Source organism: Anser cygnoides, chromosome 28, assembly GCF_040182565.1.
Source record: "Anser cygnoides isolate HZ-2024a breed goose chromosome 28, Taihu_goose_T2T_genome, whole genome shotgun sequence".
NCBI lineage: Eukaryota > Metazoa > Chordata > Aves > Anseriformes > Anatidae > Anser > Anser cygnoides.
Genome location: NC_089900.1, coordinates 4,116,032 through 4,134,380, shown reverse-complemented (window position 1 = coordinate 4,134,380; position 18,349 = coordinate 4,116,032). Strand labels below are relative to the sequence as shown.

The 18,349-nt window shown below is 51.8% G+C and overlaps 1 protein-coding gene across 1 annotated transcript; it reads right to left on the bottom strand.

The window, feature by feature from the left end:
• Positions 1–17,044: 17,044 nt before the first annotated feature.
• LOC136787312 (olfactory receptor 14I1-like) lies at positions 17,045–17,836 on the bottom strand. Its single transcript, XM_066984470.1, has one exon. It carries the CDS (start codon positions 17,834–17,836, stop codon positions 17,045–17,047), a length of 792 nt encoding a protein of 263 aa, XP_066840571.1.
• Between the last annotated feature and the right edge of the window lie 513 nt (positions 17,837–18,349).

The following is an 18,349-nucleotide window of genomic DNA, read 5'->3' as shown; positions in this document are numbered from 1 at the left end:
CCCACAGTCAGCATGCCAACCAGGTGCCTTCTGCTGGCCTACCAGGGCCACTGGCAGATGCCAGCCAAAAAGTACAGATCCCAGGGAGAAGTCAAGGGTGACCTGTCAGCTACTTCAGACAGAAGTGACCTCACAGTCCCTTTCCGTGACATGTTCCTGCTGATGCCCTATCATCTGCAGAGACAGAAGTGACCTCACAGTCACTGCCACCGTCACATTCCTCCTGCTGGGGCAGGAGATCCTGAGGCAGAGCTGAGCTCATCAGAGCATTCCCACCCATCTCCTCCTTGTGTTTGACGAGCTGATCAGATCCACGGCCCCTCACATTCATCTTTGAATGCCATGTGACTGCACAGCAACCTCACGGCTCCTGCCCTGCGCCAAGGGGGTAAGCGCCTAAAGTTAAGGGTCAGGAGAGGGGTTGAAGGTGAGGAGGTTAATGCACAGGAATGGGGGCTTTGGGGTGTTAGTTGTTCATGTATGGCATTAGTGACTAGAGCTCACTTTTCTGGGTTAGAGATGAAGCAAAATCTAGTGGAAGTGTTTGGTGTTCTGCTTGTGGTGTCAGGTCTGTGGTTAGGGTATGGTCAAGCTCTGTGGTTTAGGGTTTTATTTAGGTCTGCAAGAAGACTAGGGTTAACTAGAGCATTTTAATGCTAGTGTTAAGGGCAGGGATCAGGGTGAGCAAGAGTGTAAGGGTAATGGAAAAAGGCTATGGACTAAGTTTGGCTTCAAGGGATATTGTGGTCAAACATTAGAGAAGTGGATTCCTGTCAGGGTGTGGAGAAGCATTTAGGTTTAGGGATTAATGGATATGTCCAGACCTTGTCTTGGATGAGGTGAACACCAGTATTTGAGGCAACTTCTAGTCAAGGTCAGCTCCCATCTGATCTCTCCTCATGCCTCCTCTCTCCTCTCCAGCTCTTCCTGGCCACCTCCCCGTGTTCCCCATGTGGCCCTGAGCTGGTGGTGCTAGGAGCAGACCAAGCATGCTGTGGTGCCCAAGAGGTGACAGCACACTGGCTGTGCTGCACACGGTGGGAAGTAGACCTATCTGTATTGGGATCACTGCTGCTAAACTCTCACTCTGGATTCAATATCTGTGGCAGATGCTCAGGAAGACTAGGGAATATTTCCAAGGACTCTAGGGGTTTCCAGGTATTTTATAGATCCAGGCAGCTGTACTTCCCTGAGGATGAGGGGAACCCCTCTCCAACCTTCCTTCTTTGAGCATGCTGGTCCCTCACTGAATCCCACAGGCACTGAGTTCTTGTTTGCCTGGGGACATCAAAATTTGGCACTGTTCCTATGGGTGACTCCCCCTTGGGCAATCTCTCACTCTGTAGGGCTCCAGTCACTGCCCACCCCTGGGACATGCTCCCTAGGGAGAACCCCTGAGCTTCCCAGGCAGCTCCACATTAATCTCCTAGAGGATGTTCTCTGCCCTGCCCCATGTGGGACAGACATGGGGATGTACCTCAGTGACCATTCACCACTTTCACTGTCATCAGACACCAACAGGTTACTCCTAAATCCTACCCCTGATTTCTCACAACTCATATGATGGTGATGAGCTTTTTGTCTCCCAAACGCATGGAGTTACAGGCCTTCTGAGGTGCAGCAGCTTGTATTGGGCTTACGTGTCACTGTTTTGGTAGCAGGGGGGATCTAGGGCTGGACCCTGTGAACAGAGTCCAGAAGCTGCCCCATGTTAAAGAAGAGCCAGTTACAGATGGCTCCAGAAGTGACCATTGCTGGCCATAGCTGAGCCAATGGGCGATGCTGGGTTGGCCTCTGTGAGAACAGATAAAAGGAAGGGGAAAAAAAACCTGCTCTGAAGCTGCAGCTGGGAGAGAGGAGTGAGAAAATGTAGTGAGAAGCAGTCCTTGGTACAGACACCAAGGTCAGTGCAGAAGGAGGGCAGGAGGTGCTCCATGCACCAGAGCAGAAGTTCCCCTGCGGCCTGTGGACAGGCCCCTGGTGGAGCAGGCTGTCCCCCTGCAGCCCATGGGTCCCACACGGAGCAGATCTCCACGCTGCAGCCCATGGAGAAGCCCCCGGTGGAACAGGTGGATGTGGCCTGGAGGAGGCTGTGGCCCATGGAGGACCCCTGCCGGAGCAGACTCCAGGCTGGACTGTATCCCATGGAGAGGAGCCCACGCAGGAGCTGGGGGCCTGGGGGGATCAGTTCGGGAAGGATGGCATCCATGGGAGGGACCCCATACTGGAGCAGGGGCAGAGGGTGACCATGAAGGAGCGGCAGACACAAAGTGTTATAGACTGACTGCAGCCCCCATTCCCCGTTCCACTGCACCACTGGGGGGAGGAGGTAGAAGACGGTGGATTGGGGTGAAGGTGTTTTTAGGCCTTTAGTTTCTCACTGCTCTCATCTGTTAGTAATGCTCAATAACTTACCTGAATCTCTCTACAAAGTCTGTTAAGACCATGACTGAAATATATCAGTCATTTGCCTCTCCCTTAAATCAACCCTGGAGTCCTTTTCCACTCTTTTTTCTCCAGCTTTTCCTTTAGAGGGGGGTGAAAGAGCAGTGTGGAGGACTTCAGCTGCCCATCGATGTGAAACCACCACACTGCTCAGCCATGTTATTGGCAACATCTTTGAAAGAAGAGACAGGATTTCAGGCAGTGCACTGGGGAGATTCCATTTTATTAAGCAGATGCTAAGAGAGAGTACTGGCATCCAGGTAGACAAAAAATGTCCAGAGAAAAAAAAATAGCAATTTCATAGCTCGGGAGAAGTGGGGTGAATAAAATACTTTTTTCTACGAAAGTAATACATGGAAATGACACTGAAGATAAATATAACATCATGGTAATGAAAGTAAGTACCAAGCCTCCAAGGGAAAACAAAGGAAGTCACTTGTGGAGAAAGAGGAGAAATGTATCAATCTTAAGAAAAATCCATGTAATCACTTTCCTGATAGCACGCTTGAACTCCTTGTTTCTCATGCTGTAGATGAAAGGGTTGAATATCGGGGGCACCACTGAGTACAGAGCTGCCACCACCAGATCCAGGGAAGGGGAGGAGGTGGAGGGAGGCTTCAGGTAGGCAAACATGCCAGTGCTGAGAAACAGAAAGACCACAAGCAGGTGAGGGAGGCACGTGGAAAAGGCTTTGTGCCGCCCCTGCTAAGAGGGCATCCTCAGCACGGCCCTAAAGATCTGCAAATAGGCGAGTACAATGGAAGCATAACACACCAAAAACAGAACACTACTGAATGTGAGAAGCCCAGCTTCCCTGAGGTAGGAGTTAGTGCAGGAGAGCTTGAGGATCTGGGGGATTTCACAGAAGAACTGGTCAATAGCATTGCCTTGGCAGAGGGGCAGGGAAAATGTATTGGCAGTGTGCAGCAGAGCATAGAGAAAGCCACTGCCCCAGGCTGCTGCTGCCATCTGCGCACAAGCTCTGCTGCCCAGGAGGCTCCCGTATTGCAGGGGCTTGCAGATGGCAACGTAGCAGTCTTAGGCCATGATGGTGAGAAGAAACAAATCTGCTGACATCAGAGAGGGAAAGAAAAAGACTTGCGCAGCACATCCCGCATAGGAAATGGCCCTGGTATCATGAAGGGCATTGGCCATGGCTTTGGGGAGAGTGGTGGAGATGCAGCCCAGGTCGAGGAGGGCGAGGTTGAGGAGGAAGAAGTACATGGGGGTGTGGAGGCGGTGGTCGCAGGCTACGGCGGTGAGGATGAGGCCGTTGCCCAGGAGGGCAGCCAGGTAGATGGCCAGGAAGAGCGCGAAGTGCAGGAGCTGCAGCTCCCACGTGTCTGCGAATGCCAGCAGGAGGAACTCGCTCACTGAGCTGCTGTTGGCCATTTGCTGTTTTTGGTCATTTGGTCCTGCTCAAGGAAGAAAAAGCACTGCCAAGTTACCGCAGACTTATCTGAGAAGTTATGGCAGACTTAGTGAGAAAAACTCATTCTATTTCTCAGCTTAAACCCCCCAGAATTCTTGTTCCCTTCCAGGCAGACAATTGGCAGGTGCCTTTCAGGAGTTCTGATTCTTGCTGCCTGAGGGTATCCCTGGGAGAAGGGGACTCTGCTGTAGGCAACAGAGGAGTAAGTCCTGCCCTATAGCAAGAGGCAAAGAGGAACATGGGGTAATCTCAGATAAAATTTAGTGATGATATCAAAGAGTCTTACCCCTTTATTGCTCACAGTTCCACCAATTGCCGAGCAGGACTTTGGGGATTTATTTTTTTGTATTTTTTGTTATTGATACCTCCCCAGCGTTTTAGTTCTTTTTCTGAGGCAGAAATCCTGGGCATTTGTACTGCACTCCAAGTAAAATCCTGTGGATCCTCAGAGGTAAAGGGACTGTCCCCTTAGTGCAGAGTGTCCTTCAGGGAGGACAGCCAGTCTGTCCATCAGTGCTGGTCTGAGCTGCCCTGTGCTGGTATTTCTTTGAGCTGCAGGACAACTGCAATCAGAGTTTCACCTTAGCAGGACCTGAACACTGCTGAGAGCAGAGCAATCCAGGCTCAAATTGCACATCTCCAGACCCCCCCACCCTGTCCCCATACTCTCCTTCCCCCATGCACACCGAGGGCTCACTCCATGGGCATGTGAAACCCCCATCCCCAGCCAGCCTGGAAACAAGAACAGCAGCAGCACGGCCAGGTGGAGAAGCCAGGAGGAATGGCAGCGTGCTGCTGCCAGGGGAGGCAAGGCCAGGGAGGGACAGACAGACACTCAGCAGACCCTCCTCTGCTGCAGCTCTGCCTGCAGAGGAGACTGCTCATGCTCGTTGCAAATACTGTGTGTTCTGTTCTGGCAGGAAGACACAAAGGCAGGGCCCTGGGCATCAGAGGGTTTCCAGCTCCTAAAGATCAGCTAGGATAAAACAGGAGAGGACCACAAAGATAGTGTTGGTGCAGCCTGTGGGCTGAGGTGTGGAAAGGGACTTCATGAAGTCCATCTCTGACACATTATCTCCCATTGCAATGCTCTAGGTGTCTCAGTCTCCTGTACAATCCCAACAACCCATTACCATGAAACCTGCCTGCCTTCCACTGCAAGAATCTGCAAGCACAGACTGCAGAAAAATTCTTACCCTTTGGTTAGCCCCTGCTTTGGTCTTTCTCTTGAAAAATCCAATCACCGATGCCATTCTCTACAGCATCTTCTACTCTGTGCTGGAGAAACAAAAAGAGCCGCCCTGAGAGATGCTATCAGCGATCAGATGTGCCAGCTGTAGAAGACCCCTTTGGCAACCCCATCTGCATTGCCCTGCTGCCAGAGACTCATGGTGTCAAGAGGCTGCAGATCTGTCCTGCCACACGCTGCCCTCTGTTGTTGTGCTCCTCGCTGCCTCCAACACCTCTCTCCTTCTCTCCTCTCCCCGTGCCACCTGTGGTCAGAGCCCCCAGCCCTGCTGCACTGTGCAGAGGAGCTGCTCCTGGGCAGAGCTGGCTCTCTGCAGCGCTGCCCACTTGCCAGGAGCTCCCATTGGGCCCAGGAGCCCGGCCCAGCTCAGCAGCACAGCACACAGCACCCGATGATGGCATCGCTTGCTCTGTGCCATTGGGCTCCCTCGAGGTGTCTCCAAGGCCTCAGGGCTGACAGCTCCTGAAGGCAGCAGGGTCTCTCCTGGGGTATGGTGTTTGGAGCAGACTGAAGTCATCACCAACTGCTCCTCACTGAACACAGAAGAGACTGATTTTAGAAGTGTGATTTGTGCTGTTGATGTGCAGTTGTCAAACATGACGTTGTGGTTTAACCCAGCCGGCAGCTCAGCACCACACAGCTGTTAGCTCACTGCCCCTGCAGCTCCACACCTGTAAAGCTCATGGGTTGAGATAAAGACAGTTTAAAAGGACAGAAAAGGAAGAGATTAATAATAACAACAACAATAACAACAGTAATAATTAGGTGTACAAAGCAATGATGTACAAAGCAATTGCTCACCACCCAACGATCGATGCCCAGCCCATCCCCGAGCAGCGGTCCCCCCGACCCTGGCCAGCCTGCATCAGGATCCAGTGTTGCGGTCCCTTGACATTTGTTTGAGGGTAAAACCAGCTTTCAGAAGGATTTGGTTATTTCTTTCCCTTTCTCAAATACTTCTGCTCAGTTGCCCCACATGACAATGTCACCAAGGTATTGCAGGTGTTCAGGAGCTTCCCCCATTCCAGGGCAGTCTGGGTCAGTCCATGGTAAATGGTAGAGCCAATTGCTTTGTCAGTCACCCCTTCCCTAGAGGGGGATCCCAGCTGCTTGGCTTCCCTGCCCTCTAATTCCAGGCTATTGGCCCTGTTCTCCCAGCACTGGAGCAGCCAAGTGACAGTGTGCTCACCTAGATGATGACTGAAATTTTTTCATAAATCTCATAGCTCGCCCTGGGATAAGGGTCTTGTAGGTTACTGATGCCATTCTGATCTCTTCCTCTTTGCCCTCCTTCCTTGGTGGCCCAACTTTGTTGAAGCATTCCTTGTCTTCTTCCTCCTTTCTTGTCTGCATAGGAGTTTCTTTCCTTTCTAAGAAAAAAATAAATAAATGTTTTTTACATCCATAATTGTCTCTTGCATATAGGAGCAACCAATAGTGGCACAGGTTGGTTCTCTGGCACAGCAATGGGGCCCATCAGAGAGGCTGGAGTGGCTGCAGGGCCTGTCACAGGGGTTGGAGTGGCTGCAGGGCCCATCCCAGGAGTTGTTGTGGCTGCGGGGCCTTTCAGAGGAGTTGGAGTGGCTGCAGGGACCGTCACACAGGTTGGAGTGGCGGCCTGTCACTGGACTTGGAGTAGCATTGACTGTGTCTTCTATACTTAGGAAAAGCCCCAGCATGTTGCAGTGATTTGTGTCTTTTCACAAGACTTTTTCATGCATTTCATCAATTTTTTAGGATTTTGCACTTGCTCAGGGGTGAAGTTCCAAAGCATTGGATGTGCCCACTGCTCTAGGGGCCTGCCAGTGTCCTCCCATGCTCCTAGCCCCTACTAAATCTCCTGCCTCGGGGCAGACTTCTGGATGGCATTCTCAAGTACTTGTTTAACCTTAAACAAAAGCTGAAACACATTCAGGAGACATCACAATAGGAACAGGCTGGTTTCACCATCCTAGGGATATTCAAAGCTTTGAAGAGCTATTGTAACTAGCCTGGAAGAGAAAGGGGAGGTGAAGGAGAAAGGGAGAGTGAAGAAGTTGTGAAAAGTGTCACCCTTTTGTCAGCTCCCTGTCCCTATCTACCAGCTCAAGGGCTGAGTACCAGGGGAACAACTGGTCTTGCTGCTAAAGGCTGAGGCAAAGAAGGCATTAAATACCTCAGTCTTTTCCTCATCTCTTCTCAAAATGTTTCCCTCCACATCCAATAAAGTATGAAGATTCTCCTTAATCCTCCCCTTCTCGTGTATTTCTAAAAACATTTTTATTGTCTTTGATGGTAACAGCCAGACTGATCTCCAGTTAGGCTTTGACCCTTCTAATTTTGTCCCTGCAAAGCCTTGCAACATTTAGGACAAAGCTCCAAACAAAATGACAGAAGGCATGAGAAGGAAGCACAGAAAAGGTGCCTTCCATGCTCTAGCCTTCTGTGAGTCTGTGCTGCAATTCCGTTCAACTAGTTACTCCTGTATTGTCCAAACTCTCCTGCAACTTCTGATGCTGCTATCTTGTGAGAGACAGCACAATCAGGGGGAGCCCTCTGCCTACAGACATTAACAGCTGACACAACGGAGCATCTGTCCAGGGGAACCTTGAGAAACAGTAGGATGTTGCCTACAGAAACCTCTTGACATTTAGAAAGAGAAAAGCCTAGTCCTGCAACAGAAGAGGAAGAACCCCATGCATCATGGTAGACTGGGACCCTGCTGAGTGAGCAGTGCCCAGGAGGAGGAGGGCCTGGGCACCACGAGGGATGCCATACGAGCAGTGGTGCCTGCTCACCAGGAACCAGGCCGGCTTCCTACAGAGCTGCCTTACAAGGACCATGGCCACCAAGAAAATCTGAGTCATCTTACTCAGCTCAGATCTGGTGTGACATGACACGGACAAAGGTCTACAGCCAGCAGGGAAAGAGGTGCAGGTGTGGGAGCTCCTAGGAAAGTCTGGTGTGGAGAGGAGCAAGGGCTGTGGCAAGGCTGAAAGTCCCAACAGGACCCACGCCTTTGTGTCCATGGCTATGGCTGTGGTCTCTGCCACTGAGGCCTATGAGGAGACAGCTTATCGTTAAAGCACCAGGGCCTCATTGCCTCCTCGCCCCCACCCATGAACCAGGCAGGGACTGTACTATTCTCCTGCACTTGGCCATGCACATCCCCATCTCCTACTGCCCCAGGAAGAGCCCTGAGCAAGGTGTGAAGGGAAAGGATCTCCCATTTCCAGGGGCCGGGGATCAAGGCTCAGCCCCTGTGCTTGGTGAAACACATCCAGGTTGTCTACACATCAGTGTCACCTTCACATTGCCTTTATCTCCTTGTCCTCACTGCCTCCAATGTTCTGCTCTAACGAGCTCCAAGGGAGGCTGTGTCAGTGCTGGCCCTCGGGGGACACTGCAGGAAACTTGCATCTGACTTGGACCTCTTGAGAGATTTCTTCAGTTTGCTCTCAGTGCCAGAGGTTCATGGGTTCATCACCAAAGCCCCCAGAGGGGTGATTCCAATGCCTTGGGCTGGGCCTCTGGTGCTGAGCTGGGCCAGGCTCCTGGGACAGAGAGCTCCTGGCAAGAGGGCCCTGGTGCAGAGAGACAGCTCTGCCCAGGAGCAGCTCCTCTGCACAGCGAAGCGGGGCTGGGGGCTCTGACCGCAGGTAACACACGGAGAGAAGAGAAGGAGAGGGGTTGGAGGCAGTTGGGAGTGGGAGGATGCTGAGAGCTGACTGCAGGAGAAATCTGCACAGCCCTTGACAAGGTAAGTGTCTGGCTGCACGGCCATGCAGCTGCATGTCCTGGAAGGGTCTCCTCCTGGGTCTTGTTTCTGGGAGGGCAGGGGGCAATGCAGTGGGCTTTGAGAGTCCTGCTGGATTGCACTGCGAGGTGAGGAAGTCTGGAGGAAGCCCTTTGCAGTGCCCTAGCCCAGGTGCTCCCAGTCAGCCCAGGACACCCTGCCCTGGCTGGCCATGCCGGGCTCTCTGTCAGCTGCCCTGTAGCTCCTGCAGCCATGGAGGTGCCCCTTGGCAGTGCCCTGTTGGGTGGCAGGGTGCTGCAGGGCAGCACTGAGCACAGCCGCGTGGGATGGGGTCTGTGAGCACGGGCGGGGGAAAGAAGAGGTGGGCGCAGAGCAGCAGCTCCCAGCAGGGACAGCTGCAGGCAGCAGAGAGAGGGGCAGGCGGTCAGAAGGAGCTGTTGCCAGAAACGCCGTGGCAGGGGGGATTCGGGCACCTCGTGGCCATGCCCTGCAGTACAGTCCCCTTCCCCTGGAGCAGCCCCTCCCTGGCCTCCTCTCCCCCCTGCAGCCCATGGGCTGTGGGGCAGGCATGGCCAGCACAGCAGGCAGAGCCCAGATGAAGAGAAGCTCCCAACCTCAGTCTGCCTCAGAGCTTCACCCAGAGACAAGGTGAGGATGCTGTCCAGCTGCACTGGGACTGGGGCTTCTCTGCTCTCAGCTGTCTCCAGTTTTGTCTCAGGGAAACACCTGAGTGGGATGCTCCTGCAGCTCACAGAGGGGTGACAAAGGGCAGCTGTGAACAGGACTGCTGGGCAGAGCTGCTCTGCTCAGTCTTCACCAAGGGACAGTCCCTTTGACTACTGGCACCCACAGGATTTCACCAGGACTGCACAGGAAATCTCAGGGAGTTCAACCACCCGATACGTCTCCTAAGGATTATAGGGGCAAATGGAATAAAACACAGCAAACAAACCCCCTGAAGCTTTGCCTCTGCATTCACATGAGCTTTTTGTAACAGCTATGCAAATCTCATGGATCTGACAAGTGGACCGAAATTGAGTTTTCCCCGTGTTCCTTTTTCCCTCCTGATGCACAGCAGGAAGTACTCCACAGCAGCCCCTACTCCCAGTGCCACTCTCAGCTAGCATCATCTTGAGCTCAAGAGAGCTGCATAAAGGTTCTTTGCAAAGAGAGGCTCAGGCTGGGGGTGATCTAAGACTTCCAATAGGTTTTCCTCAGAGAAGTCTGTTCTGACTTTGTTCTGCCTTCTCCTTTTTAACAGGCAACGATTTCCATTGTCAGCAAATGTCCAACAGCAGCTCCATCACCGAGTTCCTCCTGCCATTCGCAGACACGCGGGAGCTGCAGCTCCTGCACTTCGCGCTCTTCCTGGGCATCTACCTGGCTGCCCTCTTGGGCAACGGCCTCATCCTCACCGCCGTAGCCTGCGACCACCGTCTCCACACCCCCATGTACTTCTTCCTCCTCAACCTCGCCCTCCTCGACGTGGGCTGCATCTCCACCACTCTCCCCAAAGCCATGGCCAATTCCCTCTGGGACACCAGAGCCATCTATCAAGGGTGTGTTGCACAGGTCTTTTTCTTTCTCTTCTTCATATCAGCAGAAATTTCTGTCCTTACTATCATGTCCTACGACCACTACGTTGCCATCTGCAAGCCCCAAGCAAGTTCTTTCAGCGTCTCGGTCGTTCAAAAAGCACCTCTGTGAAGCATGCAGAGACCTCTCTGGAGTACCCTAACTTCTCCCTGGGGTAGGAGAGGTAGATCCCCAGGATCCCCAAGCATCACTCTGTGTCACCCATCACAGCCTTGGTACGCACAAGCACCTCCCCTTGCTGCACAAGCAATTTGCTGAGGCAGCCAAAGATCTCCCCAGAGCACCCGGTCACCTGCGTGGGGTATTCAAGAACCTCCCTGGAGCACCCAAGTCTCTCAGCAAGCCACCCTGGTGTCTCTTGGAGCATGCAAACATCTCTGTGCAGCACCCAAGCGTCTGCCCCAGGCATACTTGGACATCCTAGAGCATTTTCCTGGAAACACAAGCGCCTCCCTGGGAGCACCCAAGCATATCCCCAGGCCACCCAGACACCTTCCTGAAACACCCAAGCATCTTCCTGTGGCACCCAGGCGTCTCCCTGGGGAAACCAAGCACGTACTTGGAGAGCCCAAGCATCGTTGTGAGTCTCCATCTTTTGTGCGTGAGCAAACCAAGGGGCACCAAAGGATCACCTGGGGGCACCCAAGCATCTCCATGGGGCACCCAGGATCATCCTTGGAACACCCAAGCACCTGCACACAGCAGCCATGCACCTCCCTGGAGAAAGCATGCGTCTCCCTGGGGCACAGAAGCGTCGTCTTGGAGCTCCAGAACATCTCCCTGCATTGTTCAAGCATGTCTCTGGAGCACACAAGCAGCTTCCCACATCCCCAAGCATTTGAGCAGGTCACTCAAGCACCTCCCTGGATCCCACAGGCATCTTCCGCAGGTAGCCAGGCGTTTCCCAGGCATCTCCCAGAGCACTCCAGCATCTCCACAGGACACTGAAGCACTTCCCTGGTGAAGCTAAGCACTTCCGTGGAGCACCCAGGCATCACCCCAGGGTACCCAAGCACCTCTCTTAAGTTGCCAAGCATAGCCACAGGGCACTAAAAAGATCTCCTTGGATGACACAAGCATTTCCTCAGAGCAAACCAGCATCTCCCTGGAGTGCCCAAGAGCCTCTGGAGTGCCCATCCATCGCCCCAGGACCCCAACTCTTCCCCTGGTGCTCGCAAGTAATTCCCTTTGCACCCAAGGAGAAAGTCAGGGGAAAAAAGGGAAAGCGTCCCAGGGCACCCAAGCACATAACCCTAGAACGCAAGCTCTCACTTTGAGCACTGAAGCATCTCCCCATGCCATGCAAGCCCCATTCTGGAGCACTCAAGCATCTTCTAGGAGACGGTCTTAAACTACCAGAGCATTCATTTCCATTAGATATTAGGCATGTTCGTGGAGCACCCAGGCATGTCCCAGGGCAACCAAGGTTGAAATGGAGATTCCAGGGTGCTCCAGGGAGGTGCTTGAGTGCCCTGGGAAGAGCCTGGTGTGCCCAGGGAGCTTCTTGTCTCCTCCAAGGCTCTGCAGGGCTGATCCCGGGAGGTGCTTGTGTGCGCCAAGGCCATGCTCGGTTTCCAAAAGGAGGAAATTGCATGTTGCAGAGGGATTATGTCGAGTTCAGGGCGGCAATGTAGAGATTCAATCCAATGACAATTCAGGCAACTGTGGGGCTGGGACATACTGGCTGATAGAGTTCCAATAGGGTGAGGCTTTGGAAGAAGCCTGATGTGTCGTGGGGAAACCAAAGGTATTGGGAAATCCTCAGGAAAACACAGGTTTGTGTTTGAAGCCAAAGCTAGTAAGGATGGAGAGAAATTAGGAGAGCTTTGGCAATCATGGGGTCAGAGGGAGGTGGGAATGTGAGTGTGTGGTAAAAGTCTGCAGGGATGCAAGCACAGATACAGGAAAATGTACGACATGATGTGGAGGGGCATGGCGGAGGGACACTGTGGGGCTGGAGGCCCCCAATGGAACCGGTGTCTTTAGGGCTACAGCTGCAGCCTCTTCCACTGAGGCCCAGCAGAGGACACCGGTCCCTTACAGCCCCTGGGCCTTGTTACCTCCTCAACCCCACAGAGCCTGGCAAGTGTCCTACCAATGTCCTGCACTCGGAATTGCACACCCCCACATCACACTGCCCCTGCCAGAGCCCCGAGCAGCCCAGGAAGTGCAGGATGCCCCTTTCCAGGGGATGCGCTCAGGCCTTGGCCATCCCCCTTGGTGAAACACATCAAGGGCTTTCAGAGCCACATCCCCACTTGATTTTCCACCTGTAACCAGTGCCTCTGATTTCCTCCTTCACCATCTCCCAGGGACAGGCACCTTGTCCACTTGTTCCCATCGTGGTCTCTTCAGGGATGGCCCTCAGTGGAGCTGGCCAACACCCTCAAACAGTTGGAGGCTTGCTCGTCTTTTACTTCTTCAGAGGCTTGCTCCAGCTTTCTGGTTCTGCAGTTCAGGAACTTGGCAGCAGAAGGCCAATCAACATGCAAAACTCCCTCAGAAGCCAAGACTCTGGGCATAACTCTCCTGAAGTCTTCAATTCTTATGGGTTAATTAGGGAGATGCCAGGAGTCTTCTTAAAGGGAAAGAATTTAATAATAATAATAATAATAATAACAATAAAAAACCTTCTAGGAAAGAATCTCTTCTTTCTGCCTTTTTTTTTTTTTTTAGTTGTCCGCCTACAGATAAAATGATATCAGCGACCTCCAACTGATATTAATTCTGAATGTCTTCTAAGGGACTCTGAAAATGTTTTTTTAAAGACAGAAGGTCCTGTGTTATATATCATAGCCCCAAATGGGTGCTTCAGCTATTCCAGGGTATCCTTGAGGCAGCAGCAACGTCTTTGTGGGCAACTGAATCAAGCCCTGAAGGACATTGTAGGCCAAACTGAAATGTATGTGGAAAATTCCTTAATGTAATAAATTTGTAAGAAGACTTCAATTTCAGAATTTTTTATGCTTGTCTACAAGTTATCATCATTTTTTTAGAAGGTGATGTACATGAAGCAGTGAGTTATGACACTTTCTCCCCCTTTGTGTAAAGAAAAAAAAAATGCAACTCTCTCCAAAAATATGTTTCTTCCCAACACTTGAAAGGGAGATTATGTTCCCAGGACATGCGCATATTGGCACATTTCACCTTTACATCTCAGGTCTAAGCAGAGCAGAGAGCAATGAAGGTTAGAGAGGTTGGACACATCCTGCTTTTATCTCTTTGCTGTCAAGCAGCGGCCACACCTGTGCTAGGAATTCCCTCACACATCCTTCCTGTTTATGAACCAGCCAAATCTTTGTGACAAACTCCAACACCCAGAAGCCCAGAGCACAGAATTATCAGCAAATCACAGAATCATTTAGGTTGGAAACGACCTCTAAGATTATCCAGTCCAACCTTCGACCTAGCACTGCCATGTCCACCATTAAAACATGTCACAAAGCCCTACATTTTCATGTTTTTTAAAGACCTCCAAGGATGATTACTCAACTACTTCCCTTGGCAGCCTGTTCCAATACTTCATAACTCTTTCAGAGAAGAAATTATTCTGAATATCAAACCTAAACCTCTCCTGGCACAACTTAAGGCTATTTCCTCTTGTCTTATCACTTGGTACTTTGAGAAGAGACTGATCCCCACTTCACTATAGTCTTTTCAAGGTGATTGTAGAGCACCATAAGGTCTCCCCTGAGACTCCTTTTTAAGGCCCAGGGCACAGCTGAGGAAAGCAAATGTGACTCCTGTCTTAAAGGAATGCAAGATGGAAGACCCAGGAAACTATAGGCCAGACAGCCTTTCCTCAGTTCCTGGGAATCGGATGGGGTAGCTAAACATGGAAAACATTTCCAAGCACACGGAGGATAACAAAGTGATCAGGAGTCAGCATGGATTCACCAAGAGTTTCTTGAGACTTACCAGCTTGACAGCCAGTGATATCCCTTTTGGGAAACTGGAATTCCTGGGCATCTCCCTGAAGTGCCAGGGCACTGATGTGTATAGTGCGTAGAACAAGAGGAAGAACCAGAGGTGTGTGTGTGGTTACAGAGGTCTCATTTTGGATAGCAGAGATGGTGTGACAGCCCACAACAGGGGTGCATCCAGGGGTGGAGAGGATTGTAAGGCATGGAGGGAGAGCAGACCTTTCAGGGGGAGAGCAGCGGCAACGTAAGGAGCTTTGCCGTGGTTTTGGTGATGAGAACCATCTGGGTCTGGATTAGACGGCACATGAACATGGGTGACCTTGTCGTTGGTGTCACCTAGAGACCTTCTGTAAGGAAGAAGCAGCAGGTATGGCCTTCCTCAGACAACTGGAAAATGCCTCAAGTTTGCAGGGAATGGTCCTCACGGGGGAAGTTGAAACACCCAGATTTCTGCTAGAATACCAGTACAACAGAGCACAAGCCATCTAACGGGTTTCTGGAGGGCATCGATGCTAAATTGATGAGCATGCAGAGATATTGTTAGGACAACCAAAGCCCTCCTGGAGTTGAATCTGGCAAAGGACATGAAGAATAACATGGACATGTTAGGATAATGAAGAATAACAAGAAGGACTTCTACAAGGACATCAGCATTGAATGGAAGGCTGGATAAAATGCAGACTCACTGCTAATTACAGAGAAGGCCCAGGTGGCAGAGGACAGAGAGAGGGCTGAGGCACTGCTCACTGTCCTCTTTGCTGCATTCTTTCCAACCTTGGCTTCTGGAACGGCAAGTCCTTGAGATCAGAACAAAAAAAGCCTGAAGCAAGGAAGTCGTACTTTGTGAGGTGGAGGACCTTGTTAGGGAACCCTTGGGCAAACCGGATTCCAAAGAAGTGGTGGTTAAGAACATGACTGGGAGGAGTAAGTAGGAATTTATAAAGCGGAAAATGTGTTTAACAAACCTGACTGCCTTCCACTAAAAGATGTCCTCAGATCGTGGAGGCTTGTGGTTGCTCAGGGAAGTTGTGGAGCCTCCATCCCTGGAGGTATTCAGAACCCATTTGGACATGGACCTGGGCAACCTGCTCAGGCTGATCCTGTTTGAGCAAAGGGGTTGGCCTAGGCAATCTCCAGAGCTCCCTTCCAACCTTCAACATTCTGTCGTTCTGTGATACCTGGCAGTGTTTCTGAGAACTTTTCCGTGGTACCTCAAACCAGTCTGAGTCCTGGTGTCCATAGAACAGAGTTTGCTTTTAGGATGACCTCACTCACTAGGTAACCCTGATGAGCAGAGATTACAAAAGCAGGCAGAGTCTCAACCCACAGTAGTATTCCCAGGTCCAGACTCCACTGACCAGCTCCTTCTTCCTTGAGGATTATGAATTGGAAGAACCTTTGGAGGCCTGTACCTTGGCCTGCCCTCATCTGGGATAACTTGGCAGCTAGATCACATTGGTCAGTGCTTGGTTCACCTCTCATGCTCAGAGGTGATTTTTTTTCCCTCTTTTATTTGATATCTCTCTTTCTGCTTTTTCTATCTTCTCTGCCCCAACTTGTGCCCCTGCCAGATCACCACACCTACTCAGACCAAGGGCAATCCCAGCCTGCTCTTGAAGCACAGCCTCACCAGGATCCCCTGGGACTCTGCAAGCAGGCTGTGAGGGCCTGCTCCAGGAAGAGATGCACTGCATGAGACCAGAGGAGGGCACGTGAGAAACCCAACAGCCAGTGCAGAGGGACAGTGGCAGTAATTGTGAGCTGATGTGGGGCCAGAGCCAGGGGCTGCAGAGATCACCAGTGAAGCCCTCCAGCAGCTCCTTTCCACACCCATGCAGGGAATAACACACCCAGCGGTGCTCCTGAGAGAGGTCAGGACACGGGACAGGAGGCACTGTGAGCTGTGGTGCCAGGCACTGACGCTCAGCCCTGGCTCTGGGGTCTCCCAGCAGGTGCTGCCAGTGCCTGCAGCCCCCAGAGCCCCTGGCCCTGTGGGCAGCACTGAGGCCCGTCCTGACCTTTGGGAGCTGCTCTGGCTGCAGAGGGGCTGCCAGGAGCGCTGGGGCTGGTGCTGCCCACCCACACATCCTGCCCCAGGTGTCTCCTGGTCCCTGCAGCCACGGCTCTGACTGAGGGGAGAGGCCGGCCTGGCTGGGGCCTGGGGCTTGGCAGTAGTTTGGGGGTGGTGGCCGTGTGAGAACTTGCTGCAGTGCTGTGGCTCCTGTCCACAGGCCTGTCTCTGGGCTGGCCCAGCATCACTGCCCCACTCACAGCCACGGATCCCAACAGGAGGAAGGAGTCAGACATTTCCAAGACCAGCTCCCACCTGGGATTTTGTACTTTCCCTTTGGTTGATGCCACGAATAGTGAGCTTTAAACTAAAAGCTCAGCCATCAGGAAGTGAAAAAGTCCCACTTAATTTATATACAGCTATTACTTTGCTACGAGAAAGTCCACATTGATACACACTTTTAAACAGGCTTGGACAGGCTTCATCTGACACAATGCATGTTCATTCCTCAATGGCAATGGTAGGAGTGAAAATATTGGGGGGGATGAAAAGCAGAAGCACAAACAGTTAAAAACAATGAAATATGAAAACAAGACAAAATATAATAATGGAAAAGAAGGAAACACAAGGTTTGAATAGGATATACAGGGCGTCACCTGTGGAGAGATATGGGACATTTATGATTCCTGAAAAATGTCCATAAAAGCACTTTCACAATAGCATCCTTTAGTGCTTGCATCCTCATGCTGTAGATGAGGGGGTTCAGTGCTGGGGGAACCACAGAGTAAAGAACTGCCACCACCAGGTCCAGGGCTGGGGAAAAGATAGAGGGGGGCTTCAGGTAGGCAAACATGCCAGTGACGATTAACAAAGAGACCACGACCAAATGAGGGACACATGTGGAAAAGGCTTTGTGCCGTCCCTGTTCAGAGGGCATCCTCAGCACAGCCTTGAAGATCTGAACGTAGGAGAGAACAGTGAAAATAAAACAACCCAAAAACAGAAGACTACTAAATGCGAGAAGTCTAAGATCCCTATGGTAGGAATGTGAGCAGGAGAGCTTGAGGATCTGGGGGATTTCACGGAAGAACTGGTCCACAGCATTGCCTTGGCAGAGGGGCAGGGAAAATGTATTGGCAGTGTGCAGGACAGCGTTGAGAAAGCCACTGCCCCAGGCGGCTGCTGCCATCTGGGCACAAGCTCTGCTGCCCAGGAGGCTCCCATAGTGCAGGGGCTTGCAGATGGCAAAATAGCGGTCGTAGGCCATGACTGTGAGAAGGGAAAAATCTGTACCAGCCAAGAAGGCAAAGAAAAAGACCTGTGCAGCACATCCTTGATAGGAGATGGCCCTGGTGTCCCAAAGGGTATTGACCATGGCTTTAGGGAGAGTGGTGGAGATGGATCCCAGGTCGAGGAGGGCGAGGTTGAGGAGGAAGAAGTACATGGGGGTGTGGAGGCGGTGGTCGCAGGCTACGGCGGTGAGGATGAAGCCGTTGCCCAGGAGGGCAGCCAGGTAGATGGCCAGGAAGAGCGCGAAGTGCAGGAGCTGCAGCTCCCGCGTGTCTGCGAATGGCAGGAGGAGGAACTCGGTGATGGAGGTGCTTTTGGACATCTGATGCCTGTTTTGTATGGAGATCTGTACATGTAGTAAAAGGCAATGAAAAGTTAGGACAGGTTTCTCTGAGTGAACCCTGTGCCATTCCTTGTAGACCTCCCCCTGCCATACTCAAATGCTTTTTGTTTCTCTGCTGGAATCTTTCATTTAGCTCCATGACATGAGCTTCGTTTTTAAGGTTCAGTGTGCAATGAGGAGCAGGGGCCTCTGCTGCTGGTCTCGCGAGGGAATCAGTCCTGACCCAGTGCAGGGAGTACACAGGAACATAGCAGGAGGCCAAGGTTTTATTTTCAGATTTTGTCAGATGAAATCCCTTCTTACACAAAAGAGCATAGAATCACA